The following is an 11,814-nucleotide window of genomic DNA, read 5'->3' as shown; positions in this document are numbered from 1 at the left end:
TGTTCGTAGTTTCTTTGTTCACGCCTGAGGCATCACGCCCCCACCTCCGCCTGATTCACGTTTTATATCCACCTCTCACGCACTCTGGTCTCTCAACAGTCTGTTCTACATTAAACTTCGTTTGGTCATCAGACATAATATCTTAACAGGACCCAAGACCCTAGAAATAAGTTCCGACCATCCCCGGGATATTCGTCTCCCAACACCCCGCATCCGCGGCGATCATCTCTTGACCCTGAATTCTCCAAGTTCCTTCTTTCAGCATACAAAATGGAAGGAGACTATTCCACGGACCCTGAATGGGCCGATATCACTCCAATTGAACTGGATGATGGCTCCAAGTCTGGTATTATGCCGCTGGCCACTATTGCCTACCCACCCGAGTACCTCGAGGCAACCTCATATCTGCGTGCCGTGATGGCTGGCAATGAGATGTCCGAGCGGGCATTGAAGTTGACCGAAGATATTATCTCGATGAATCCAGCGCATTATACTGTATGGTAAGCAAAACCAGTCTTGCACAACCAGTACCATTGACAACCAATACACCACCATGACATCTAACATTCCACCCAGGATCTACCGAGCGAAAATTCTCTTCGCCCTGGAAAAAGACCTCAATAAAGAGCTAGAATGGCTCAATGAAGTCTCATTGAAATATCTCAAAAATTACCAAATCTGGTACATCAACCTCCCCAAACCCCAAATCCAAACCCAACCCCAAACTCACGCGTAACAGGCACCACCGCCAAGTGCTCCTCTCATCACGAGAGCACTTCCCCACACTCCCAGCCAAAGAAGCCGACTTCCTCATGGAAATGTTCGCGCAAGACTCCAAAAACTACCACGTATGGACCTACCGCCACTGGCTCGTGCGCCACTTCCAGCAATGGGACGAGCCGCGCGAACTGCAAGACGTAGAAGCGCTCCTGAAAGCCGACGTGCGCAACAACTCCGCCTGGAACCACCGCTACATGCTGCGGTTCGGACCGCGGGATACGAGCGCCGCCGACGCGGGCATGATCAACGCGGGCGACATGACCACGGGGCCCGGCGAGAAGGGCCGCTTACCGGTTGTGGATGAGGATCTGGTGGATGGCGAGCTGGAGTTTGCTCAGCGGGCGATTTTGCGCGCGCCGGAGAATCGGAGTGCGTGGTGGTATGCGCGGGGTGTTTTTAGGGCTGCTGGGAGGGGGCTTGGGGAGTGGGAGGAGTTTTCCGGGACGTTTGTTGGGGAGGCGGGTGTTAAGAGTACTCATGCGCTTGAGTGGTTGGCTGATGTTTATGCTGATGGGAGGGAGGGGTTGGCTGTTGGGATGTTAACGAGGCTTAAGGAGGAGTTTGATCCTATTCGGGAGAATTATTGGGATTATCGGATTCGGAAGTTGGGGGTTTCTGAGGCTGAGGTTGTTGTTCGGTAGAGGGAGTGGTTTATTGAGCTGTGAGCTTTTTATGTTTGGATAGGAGCATTTGGGATATTGATTGCATTGATTAAAACTTCTTTTTGTATGGTGACCGCTGGGTAATGTATGTACTGTAAGAGAAGAAAAGAAAACAAATGCGAGCCTCTATTTAATGACAGGCCAGGAAACAAAACAGAAGAAAAGAAACAAGAAATATAGAAGTCGTTTGTAACATCGCAAAAACGCCAATGACAAATAAGGTATCAAAGAAAGAATGGAACATATCATGCCCATCCCTCATCCAGCATCTTGCGCCACTCACTGGCCATGTCGATAGTAACATTGCTACCACCACAAACAATGATAACAACACGACTGCGCTCATTAAGATCGGGCACCAGCTGCTTAAGCTTAGAGTTAAGCTTGTTACCAGTGACCTCAACCTCGCCCTCGAGATCGAATTCCGTAGAGGATCGGTCGTCGCCGTATCCCTCGTCACGATACGAGACAGCCGTCTCATCTGAGCCACGCTTCCGCTTCTTGATGCTCTGAGCACCCCCAGAAGCGGATGGAGAAACTGCAGTGGCGGCATCGCCAATAGCAGCCTCAATGCAAACTCCGCAGGCAAGCTCGACGAGGAGGCGCTCGTCATTGGCTAGGCGGAGAACACCGCGGGCGGCATCTGCGTCTGAGAGAACGGTGCTGTGGACTTTGACTCCTGGGGGCGGGGAGACAGCATAGTTGAAAGTCTTTTCCGAGACGCGGATGGCGCCGAGGGAGGTAGCTTGAGAGGTGATCTTGGGGAGGGAGACGAGGGCGTTCTGAGCGACTGCCGCAGCCAGGGAATCGGTACCGGCCGTTTCGATGGCGAGGAAGTGGATAGGGTTGGGGGAGGAGGTGGTCTGCTTTTGGCGGCGGCGCTTTTCGATGCCCATGATCATGCCGTTGATGAGACCGCCGCCGCCGACGCTGCAGAGGATGGCGTCTAGGGGGATGGCGCGGTCACTGTATGCTTTTGTGTCTTCGGGACTTGTTGCTGGGGGAAGTTGGGTCTCGAGTTCGTCGATGATGGTGCCGTTTCCTTCCCAGATGGGTTCGTTGTCGAAGGGGTGGAGGGCGATCTTGACGATATCATCGTCTTCGCCGCTGGTGCTCTTCATGATGGTTTCCCGCATGTATTCTCCTGCTTCGGAGAAGGTCTCACCATGTCGGATGACATCTGCTGCTCCTGCTGCTCGGATCTTGTCCAACATCAGAGGCTTGGTGGCCATTGGGACAACCACTGTGCATGGATAGCCCAGGCTTTTGGCTGCGCAGACGGCGGCCAGTCCGGCGTTTCCTCCGGACGAAGCGTAGAAGTGAACTTTGCGGCCCACGTTTGATGGGTTGCGGAGGTGAGAAAGGATCTGATTGCCCATGGCACGGGACTTGAAAGAGCCACTGGGCTGGACGTTCTCCAGCTTCAGGAAGATCCTACATCCAGCTGCCCGGGAAAGGCAGGCGGACTCGACCAACGGTGTCTCAATCCATGGCGTCTTGAAGTTCTGCGGTTGACTGCAGGCGGCCAGGTCGATGCTCCCCATTTTGATGTGTTGAACAAATGGAAGAGTAAGGAGGTGTGTTGAGGTCGTGCTCGGAGCAGACTGGTAAGATATGAACTATAAGATGATAGTTCCCAAAATAGAGAATGTCTCAAGAAGTTACACAGATGATGTCCAAAATAGAATAGAAAGATAAGACTCAGATGAGAGAGAAAACAGAATACCAAACACCAAACCCTAGTATACAAATATTCAGACATGTTTTGATATACACCTACCCGCAGGGTAGAGTTTCCCGACGGAAAACGACTTTCCCGAGAGATAGGACTTGCGCGCCGTTCTGAAAGTTTCCCGACAAGGCCAATCACGGTGGATCGGACGTGACATATCGATTCGTTTTGGAGTCAAACCTGACAACTCAGCTTGGACCTGGTGGAGGAGCCGGGAAACCACCTTGGACGCTGGCGCACATCGGCGGAGATGATGTAAATCCTTATTCAGACGGACTGTTCGGTCGCTCCCCATTGGCCCCGAGTCGATTATTCTTATCAAATGGAAAGTCGAGAGTTACTCCTCCGTGAGCAGTGGAGGGAACAGCATACCCTTCTTAATGCCCTCACCGTAATCTGCATCCGAACCGTATGCCGTGGCCGCGAATGCCCGCTTCGAGGGGTCCGAGGTGTCTACACGGAGCAATTCTAGAAGGTCATGAGACTTGCCGGGCATAAACGGTTGTAATAGAATGCCTGCAATGCGAAGCGATTCGGCCACGTTGTAAAGCACTCGCTCAGGGTTGGGGTTTTTCCACGGCTCCGCCGCATGGAAGTATTTGTTGGTCTAGAACAGGTTAATACCAACGATACCGTGCGGGGATAGTCTTCTCATACCTGCTCAATAATGATCATCGTTTCCTGTAACGCGGCTCGCGGGTTGAGCTTCTCCATATGCCAAGCTACCTTGGTAGGTGTCTGTTGTAGGAGCGTCTGGTGTTCCACATCTTCAGGAGTCGCAGCTGGAAGCTTGCCCGACGCCGCGTCGATAATATGGGAGCGCAAATTGCCACGCGCACAGCCAATTGTGCGCTGCGCAAGGTTTCCGATACCACCTTGGAGTAATTTCTTGTAATCCCGGATGATGAAAGAGTTATCGAAATCCGCATCATCCGCTAGGCTGCCCCGATAAGCTAGGAAAAATCGCATACCATCCACTCCGAACCGTTCAATGGCGAAGAACGGGTTCACGACATTGCCAGTGGACTTGGACATCTTCTCGCGATTCATTGTCCAATGTCCGTGCACTAGCACGTTCCGAGGCAGGGGTAGATCAAGCGCCATGAGGAATGCAGGCCAATAAACGCAGTGGAATCTGCCGATGTTGGGCTTTAGATTAGCCAATCGCTCTAGATAAGTGTATCGGGAAAACTCGCAAACTTACCGAACAATATCTTTTCCAACTACGTGCAAATCTGCAGGCCAAATGGACTTGCCTTCTTCGCCGGGCGGGAAAGGATACCCGGCTTTGGTCAGGTAGTTGACCAGCGCATCCAACCACACGTAAATCGTCTGCGAATCATCGCCGGGAACTGGGATACCCCATGTCAAACGTTCCACGGGCCGAGAAATGGAGAGGTCCTGTAACCCCGAGGAGACTGCATTGACCAAAGCAGGTGTGTACGTTGAAGGAGAGATGAACGGGTCTTCTCTTTTGTACAACTCAAGCAGACGATCCTTGAAAGCCGAGAGGCGGAAGTGGTAGTTGGTTTCTGAGGACCATTCTACTTCCTTGCCCGTCTCAATTGAAACCTAGCAGAGTGAGTAATTGCATCTGGTCAGCTAGTGGAGAGCTTACCATTCGCTTCCTCCCGGTTGTTGGGTCGAGGGAATTCTGCACTTGTGTTTGAGGATAGAAAGTCTCATCGCTGACGGAGTACCAGCCTTCGTGCTTGGAAGTGTAGATGTACCCTCGATGTTGCAACATTTCCTATATATTATCAGTATGCGCCATGTGTCGAGATCGGGATCGCATACCCAGAAATACTGGACAGCATCTCGATGTGCTGCATCAGTGGTACGAATAAAATGGTCGTTATCGAGGTTCGCTGCCTCAGCGAGGTCCTACGCCTTCATATTAGACATGCGCTGGGCGAGGAGTCGAGGAATCATACCTTGAAGGTTTGACAGTTCATGTCGCAAAACGCCTGTGTATCCATGCCTGCTTTCAAGGCAGCTTGTTGGATCTGCTGATATCAGCCCAGTTATCCGTCTTGAAGAAATAAGGGGTAGTACCTTCATCCCATGCTCATCGGTTCCGGTCAATAGTTGAGCATCTTCATTTCCAAGCAAGACTTGCCAGCGTTTCATAATATCCGCAATGACCATTGTGTATAAGTGACCGACATGAGGGGCTAAAAAGAGCACAAGTAATTAGCCAATAGATCATTTGTTTGAATTGCTTCACTCACCGGCGTTGACATAGAAAATTGGAGTCGTTATATAGTAAGGCTTGTTGGGTCTTTGCGCAGTTGCCAGCCCACGCCGAGGAGTTGCCCATCCATGCCTGGATGCTGTGCAGGTCCACACGCGCCTCGAGCTTAATATCCGAGGCGCTCTCAATAATGAGCGAAGCGGCGTCCTTGTGGTAGCCATTGATGTGTGCTAAAGGGAAAACCGATGTTGCATGTTATTCCGGCGCGGCGATCTCGGGTGGTCCGTGCCCTCCGACAGTTTTTGATCATCTTTCGCGACACAGCGCAATCTCACCTTTGGTTTGACTTCATTAAACATCTGCATTGGACCGCTTGATCTTCTGTTTGGGCCCCCCAATCGCTCTATTCCAAAGATCAGACCAGCCTATCATCATGCCTTCCAGCGAGGATACATTGACCAAGGTGTCGACCGAAGGTAAAGCCGATCTCTCGTCGCGACCTGTTCAATCCTAAGATATAACCTAATATTCTTCGTTAATTCAGCGGCGACCCAATTTGTCTCATCTTTCTACCCAGCAATCAATTCGAACCGTGAATCCATCAGCTCCTACTACGCTCCAGCACCCTCACCAGTCCTGTTCAATGGCAACCCTGTCGCGGACGGCGCCGCCGTGCAAGAAATTTTCGTCCACCAAATGCCCGCAGCTGCATACGATGTCCAATCCTATGACTGCCAAATCATCAATCCCGCATACCCCACAATCACACCAACCGGTCCAAAGCCCCAGTCCGAAATGGGTGTCAAGGACATGTCGATCCTCATTCTCGTCAGTGGCTATGTGCGCTATGGAGAGGATCCCGATGCACCCCAGCGCGGATTCAGCGAGACCTTTGTCTTGGTGCCGAACCCATCATCTGACAAGGCCCGGGGTCGCAAAGAGTGGCTCATTCAAAGCCAGAACTTCCGCCTGGTTGTATGAGAAATAAACGGTACAAAAATGAAAATCAAGAACAAATAACCTTGAGTTACCGGAGGCGATCCCTCCGTCATGTTTTATGACGACAACGAAATGAACAAAAGTCCAGCGATCCCACCATTAATAGACGAAAGCGCGAGGATATGATTTGAAAGAAATCGAGTGGCATTGGGTATTATCTGCATATACCATGAGTCCTTCCAACGTTCTTCCTCTGTACTGTTTACATGATCAGCCCGAGGCACTTCAAAAGTGCGACAAATAGAGGCCAACAATTACACTTGCTTTGAGGCTTTCGCGTACGATGTATAACATCACCAGTGGCACTTTTGGCATAGCATGATTGTCTCAACAACAAAGCCTCCTTTTTTCCATCCATGCCACTGCTGAAACGAACGAAAAATAAGCACTATAGAGTGTTCGAATGACTCCTTTGGACATGTTTCCTCTATGGAGATTATTGTTGATCATCGGCTGTATAGCTAATCTGGAGGAGATATAAAGAAAAGAAGAATCCTAGATGCAAGATATCATTTTGTATCATCGACTACAGAGCATGAAATGAATAAGAAGAAAATTGTAAACATAAACAGGTGAGAGCTCACAGGCTAAAGTATGATTGTTCTGATTAGACGTCTATATTGAGATCTTTAAGTATTTGTCTGTTGCCAGGATCTGCTTCGTCTGCCTTCTCCGATAGACTTTATCGCCCTTGGACCTTCGTCGTCTCATTCTCTCTTTCTATCAGCTGATTATATGTATTAATTACCGCGCATCAAGATACTCGGGAATAGAAGATATAGGGGAAAAGTTGCCAAAATAGCAGTTGACTAGGTTGTATTATAAACTAAAGCTGGGGGTTTGATGATAGACAGTAAAAGGACAAAAGTCAAGGCAGAAACAGGCGAAAACAAGATATGAAAATCAGGGATCAGCCGCCGATTTACGCGGGATACGAAGATTCGCCTTCACTCTCTCTAGTAGCTCCTCGCGTGTGGCTTGCTTATTTGGTAGGAGTCCTCTCTGAAAAGCAGGGTCAGCGGTATTCAACTTGTATACGATGCCAACATACCGCACGCAACCATCTCGTGATTTCATCCAACGTCCAGTTCTCTGGATCTAGATGTTGTTAGCTACTGTATTCTACAAAGACCACTTTGTACAAACCTCCGGTTGGATCAGCTTGCGCGGGGAGAACATCACCGCCCCAAATGGAAATAGCTGCCACCGCGGTGACCATTCCTGCAAAGCCTGTTTGACAATTAGATGAAATCAGCTAGCTTGGCAGATGTTATTTACCAAGGAACAAATTCTACCAAATGTCAGAAGTCAAACTTTTAATGGACCACATGCATATAGGTTGTCATACCTTTGAGTTAAGAGCCCGATCTAAGGGGGTCGGCATCTTGAAGAAGGATATAACACAACCGAGGCGCGCGTAAAGAGTTGATCGGGTGGATATCAAATTACTGAGTTTTGAAACCGAATTCAAGGATATTTAAGGTCTTGAGAGGACACGATGCAGAAGACAAGTATCCAGTATCAGCAACTTCGATGTATGCGGGTGCACCGCCACCCACGCCACCCGTTGCTGCCTCATCACGAACTATATGCTCTTTCCACCATCAACTTCAATAAAAGTAAACAAAATGAATTTGGAACTTGCGCCAGCTGTCTCGGTTTCTTCCCACTATCCTAATCCTGCTTCATCATATCTATATCCTTATTCTGTTATTGATCAATGCCCTGGAGACGGTCATGATTGACGAAATGGAAGCTGTGATCTTCTTGACCTCTGTCACCTTCATCATTGCGGTGGGAAGTTCCATCATACAAGGGTACAGTTGGTCTTATATGCGGCGCAATGGTAGGGATTGACATGTTGTGTACAGGATTGCCTTCTGGAAGCGTTATAGAGTACGCCTGCATGTTATGACCAAAGCAGTAACTCCAGTTGCTCACAGCGTGGACGAGAGCTCCGACATCGAGGCAAATATGCCAATTCAAGGACCGAGGCCATTGTATCATTCACGTTTTGGGAGTCGAGCACCACGACGATGGACCGGTTACACGGACCGACGATTTCAGCCAGTCCATGTCGACAAATACATGTCTGACTATCCCTTTGCGTCCTACCAGATCCCCGAGACTACAGCACTCGGAACAATCAATCACATGCCTCCGCTCCCCGTCCCGCAACACCCAGCCACAAACATTCCAGCCACACCACTCGCCACCGCCTTCACACCTGAGGCACCACGTGACTAAGCTAGGGCTTTCTCCGCACGAAACCCTAAAGTGATCCGCACAATTCACCGGTCTAGGTCGACAGTGAGCTTCTTCCTCTGTACCTTGCAACCATACACCAACCGTCATCATGCCTGCCGAAGTTTCCGATATCAAGCAGTTCATTGAGATCTGCCGCCGCAAGGATGCCTCCTGTACGTGTTGGAGTTCTGGAGAATGTCGGGGAAGCTGGTGAAGTTCGATGCTGACTGTTCTATGTTTAGCTGCGCGCATCAAGAAGAACCGCAAGAACCAGCAGACCAAGTTCAAGGTTCGCTGCCAGAAGAACCTCTACACCCTTGTCCTGAAGGACTCCGACAAGGCCGACAAGCTCAAGCAGAGCCTTCCCCCTGGTACGTTGCGATCGCATCCCGCCGATTGAGATGTGGAGGGATTCGGCTCCACATTTCTGAAGGATTGGACTTGGTTCAGCATAGGTTCCATGCTGACAGTTATTTTACAGCCCTCAAGGTCGTCGATGTCACCAACGGCACCAAGAAGACCAACTAAATTGGTTGACCATGGAATGAATGGAGGATCGGAGTGCGGCGCGATTGGTTGATGCATGCAAGACCAACTGTTGGAAGGATACATGGAATGGACATGGTCCTTCTGCGAGCCGACACGGGGATCACTTTGTGGCGTGGGGCACGACTTTCGCGCCGGAGGTTTCTTTGCGTCTTTCAAGACCGGCTGCAGTTTCTCACCGGTTAGACGACTCGCATTTTCTGGGCGCACTCGAGGAATGCTTTTGTCGGAGCATCCAGTCCCTACACATCAATGAAAAAAACAGTTGAAATATCATTACCGGGTTTCTCGCTATCAGTCGAGACTTCCTAATCCATTATTCTCTTCTTGGATGACTTCCACTATGAGCTATTTGCGCAATGCAACAAGTAGATGTATTTTTGCCCTAGTAAGACAAGCAACTGTTCATGTCAGACTCGCAACCGCTCTGCTGGAATACATGGATTTTGTTTTGATCTTTCCTTTGAAGCTGACTGATTGCAGTTCTATTGTCATGACATGTCTGGGTTTCAAGCCTCCGGCTTGCTTGCTGTTTTACTTGTTGATTGCCAAGACCTATTTAGTCCGCTTTTACTCAAAGGATTCATCATGCTGAAAGACCTTTTTATCTCTCTATCCCCGATGCATCGTTCAATTTACGTTGCAGAACGTACACAGGCACACCCGTCGGAGCATTTCTGCCCTGGAATCGGCATTTGCAATGGTTCTTCGTCGCTCTGAAAGACCGTTGTTCAACTGGATTGTTTTCGTTTTATCACAAAGCCATTGTTCAAAGACAAAGAACCATATACGTTCTACAACATGTTCATTTAAAACCCAGAAACTAGGAACTCTTTCGGCATGTCTCGCCTCACCTATATGAGAATCATGTGTACCTTCGGGGTATACAGTCCTTCGTCGTCATCTCCACCCGAATTCAAATATTCAGCTTTCCAAATCAAACCCCTTGCAAACAACGACTGAGAGATCAAGGATATGGCATCTGGACGAAGCGGAGGCCACCTCGGTGAGCTCGGCAGACTCCCAAACGAGCTGCTCTGGCAAATACTCGACCATATGATCCTAGACGATTCCAAAATCACCCATGAAGGTATCTGCGGACTCTGGTCTCTTATGAGGACCAACCAGGCCAACACTGAACTTATCAAAGAGGGTTATTTGATCGGCACTCGGTTGGAGCGCCTAAAGGCCGAAATCGGCTCTGTGACGCTATATATCGATATCGACACCGCTACGGACGCCATTGGCCATGCGCCACCTGACATGGTCGGGGGCACTCCTGGTGAGGAGCGCGATCTACTTACGAGCATCATCAAGGCAGATTGTGTAGAGTGCTACCACGGCATTCGCGCTCTCGTTCCGGAGTTTTCTTTGATGTGCCACAACGAGAAAGGTTGGTCACTCTTTGCCGTGGCTGTTGAAGCCAACGCAAGGAAGATCATTCACCGGTTTATGACTTCTGACCCCCCGGCTGATATCGCGCGGTTTCTCTTTAATAGGCCTCATCCTGGGTCCGCGTGGAACATGTCTAATCTCGGGTTCACTATCCTTTATCAAGATGCCTACACGTTTGTTGCTCTTTTTCGATACCTGCAGGCTACTGTGCCTCTGATTACACTCAAGCAGATTTTCGAGTCAAAACTGACTGATAGAATACGACGGGACCTGATTCAACTCATGGATCCTGATCTTGAGCGGATGTTCGAACAAGGTAGTATTGTCATCCGCCGCTGGGGTCTGATTTACTACTAGTAGAATATTAACGATGGACTTTGGCCTATATCTGATTACAAAAAAAGACAATAGAGCTGAATAACATGATGGAATTCTTTAGATTCGATAGAAACTTTTGGTTACGATAGATTTTATGAATACGGCGGACTGAACACAAGAACTTCCACTGCAATCAAAGTGTAGAGCAAAATTATTGAAATTGTAGTATGTATTGAATTTCCAGGTAAATCTGTAGAATTCCAAGGGTTTTTTGTCTGATATTAAGATAGGCTGCCGAAAAGTACCATCGATAAACAGACACAGTTATGAGTTTGTTATATTTATGCGTTTGGCTCTTTATTCCCTTTGGCACCTTTGTGTTCTTTTAATCTTCATTTCATTTATGATACCGAAGGATTACAATCCGCTTTGTGCTAACCCTTCTATAGACTTAATCCCATCGCACATACACAATGCATTGTCGATCTTTTGTCTCTTCTCGGTTCTTTTATGCCATTTCCTCATTTTATTCAATGTTCACTCTCGAAAGGTCCACGAAACAACATGACCAGACCAGAAATATATAAATGCTTCCCCCACGGAAGAAGCCACCATCAAAACTGACCACGTTGATCTTTTTGATTCTTGAAACAACGCTTTCTCACAGAAAGCACTAAGCTGTCAACACCAAACATGGCTTCCCGCGCGCTGGCCCTTGGTGATCTTGGTACAAAATTTCCCTTGGAGCTTGTTGAAATGATACTCCGTAGTGTCGGAGACAAGCCCAACAGGTTAACGCACAAACAAATCCATGACCTCAATGCCCTGCGAAGAACTAACAAAGCTACTAACGAATTCATTGAGGGCTGGATTATCATGCAGGTTAAAAGGATTAAGACATTTTCTAGTGCAACAGCAGCACTAGAAGTCATGAGCGATGC

General features: G+C 48.9%; 8 protein-coding genes across 8 annotated transcripts; 5 read left to right on the top strand and 3 right to left on the bottom strand.

The window, feature by feature from the left end:
- Positions 1–270: 270 nt before the first annotated feature.
- On the top strand, positions 271–1,421 carry ramB (bifunctional protein farnesyltransferase/protein geranylgeranyltransferase; the record flags this gene model as incomplete). Its single annotated transcript, XM_057131998.1, has 3 exons — positions 271–500; positions 577–681; positions 740–1,421. 3 exons carry the CDS (start codon positions 271–273, stop codon positions 1,419–1,421), a joined length of 1,017 nt encoding a protein of 338 aa, XP_056979986.1.
- Positions 1,422–1,687: 266 nt separating this feature from the next.
- Positions 1,688–2,986, bottom strand: N7511_009620 (putative L-serine dehydratase; the record flags this gene model as incomplete). Its single annotated transcript, XM_057131997.1, has 1 exon — positions 1,688–2,986. One exon carries the CDS (start codon positions 2,984–2,986, stop codon positions 1,688–1,690), a length of 1,299 nt encoding a protein of 432 aa, XP_056979985.1.
- A 525-nt stretch (positions 2,987–3,511) lies between these two features.
- On the bottom strand, positions 3,512–5,589 carry N7511_009619 (methionine--tRNA ligase MSM1; the record flags this gene model as incomplete). The annotated part of the gene is made up of 8 exons (XM_057131996.1): positions 3,512–3,781; positions 3,832–4,309; positions 4,379–4,746; positions 4,793–4,924; positions 4,972–5,058; positions 5,109–5,180; positions 5,230–5,348; positions 5,406–5,589. 8 exons carry the CDS (start codon positions 5,587–5,589, stop codon positions 3,512–3,514), a joined length of 1,710 nt encoding a protein of 569 aa, XP_056979984.1.
- A 212-nt stretch (positions 5,590–5,801) lies between these two features.
- On the top strand, positions 5,802–6,349 carry N7511_009618 (putative nuclear transport factor 2 domain protein; the record flags this gene model as incomplete). The annotated part of the gene is made up of 2 exons (XM_057131995.1): positions 5,802–5,844; positions 5,913–6,349. 2 exons carry the CDS (start codon positions 5,802–5,804, stop codon positions 6,347–6,349), a joined length of 480 nt encoding a protein of 159 aa, XP_056979983.1.
- Positions 6,350–7,270: 921 nt separating this feature from the next.
- Positions 7,271–7,751, bottom strand: N7511_009617 (Ish1 domain-containing protein; the record flags this gene model as incomplete). The annotated part of the gene is made up of 5 exons (XM_057131994.1): positions 7,271–7,369; positions 7,419–7,465; positions 7,514–7,597; positions 7,646–7,658; positions 7,716–7,751. The coding sequence occupies 5 exons, from the start codon at positions 7,749–7,751 to the stop codon at positions 7,271–7,273; spliced, it is 279 nt and encodes a 92-aa protein (XP_056979982.1).
- A 527-nt stretch (positions 7,752–8,278) lies between these two features.
- N7511_009616 (uncharacterized protein) lies at positions 8,279–8,614 on the top strand (the record flags this gene model as incomplete). The annotated part of the gene is made up of 1 exon (XM_057131993.1): positions 8,279–8,614. The coding sequence occupies one exon, from the start codon at positions 8,279–8,281 to the stop codon at positions 8,612–8,614; it is 336 nt and encodes a 111-aa protein (XP_056979981.1).
- A 64-nt stretch (positions 8,615–8,678) lies between these two features.
- On the top strand, positions 8,679–9,142 carry N7511_009615 (60S ribosomal protein eL38; the record flags this gene model as incomplete). The annotated part of the gene is made up of 3 exons (XM_057131992.1): positions 8,679–8,787; positions 8,857–8,985; positions 9,096–9,142. Exons 1-3 carry the CDS (start codon positions 8,724–8,726, stop codon positions 9,140–9,142), a joined length of 240 nt encoding a protein of 79 aa, XP_056979980.1. The 5' UTR covers positions 8,679–8,723.
- Positions 9,143–10,135: 993 nt separating this feature from the next.
- Positions 10,136–10,912, top strand: N7511_009614 (uncharacterized protein; the record flags this gene model as incomplete). Its single annotated transcript, XM_057131991.1, has 1 exon — positions 10,136–10,912. The coding sequence occupies one exon, from the start codon at positions 10,136–10,138 to the stop codon at positions 10,910–10,912; it is 777 nt and encodes a 258-aa protein (XP_056979979.1).
- Between the last annotated feature and the right edge of the window lie 902 nt (positions 10,913–11,814).

Source organism: Penicillium nucicola, assembly GCF_028828085.1.
Source record: "Penicillium nucicola strain IBT 29836 chromosome Unknown utg000010l, whole genome shotgun sequence".
NCBI classification, from domain to species: Eukaryota; Fungi; Ascomycota; class Eurotiomycetes; order Eurotiales; family Aspergillaceae; genus Penicillium; species Penicillium nucicola.
Note: the sequence above shows the minus strand (reverse complement) of the source record. Positions and strands in the feature narration are given on the sequence as shown.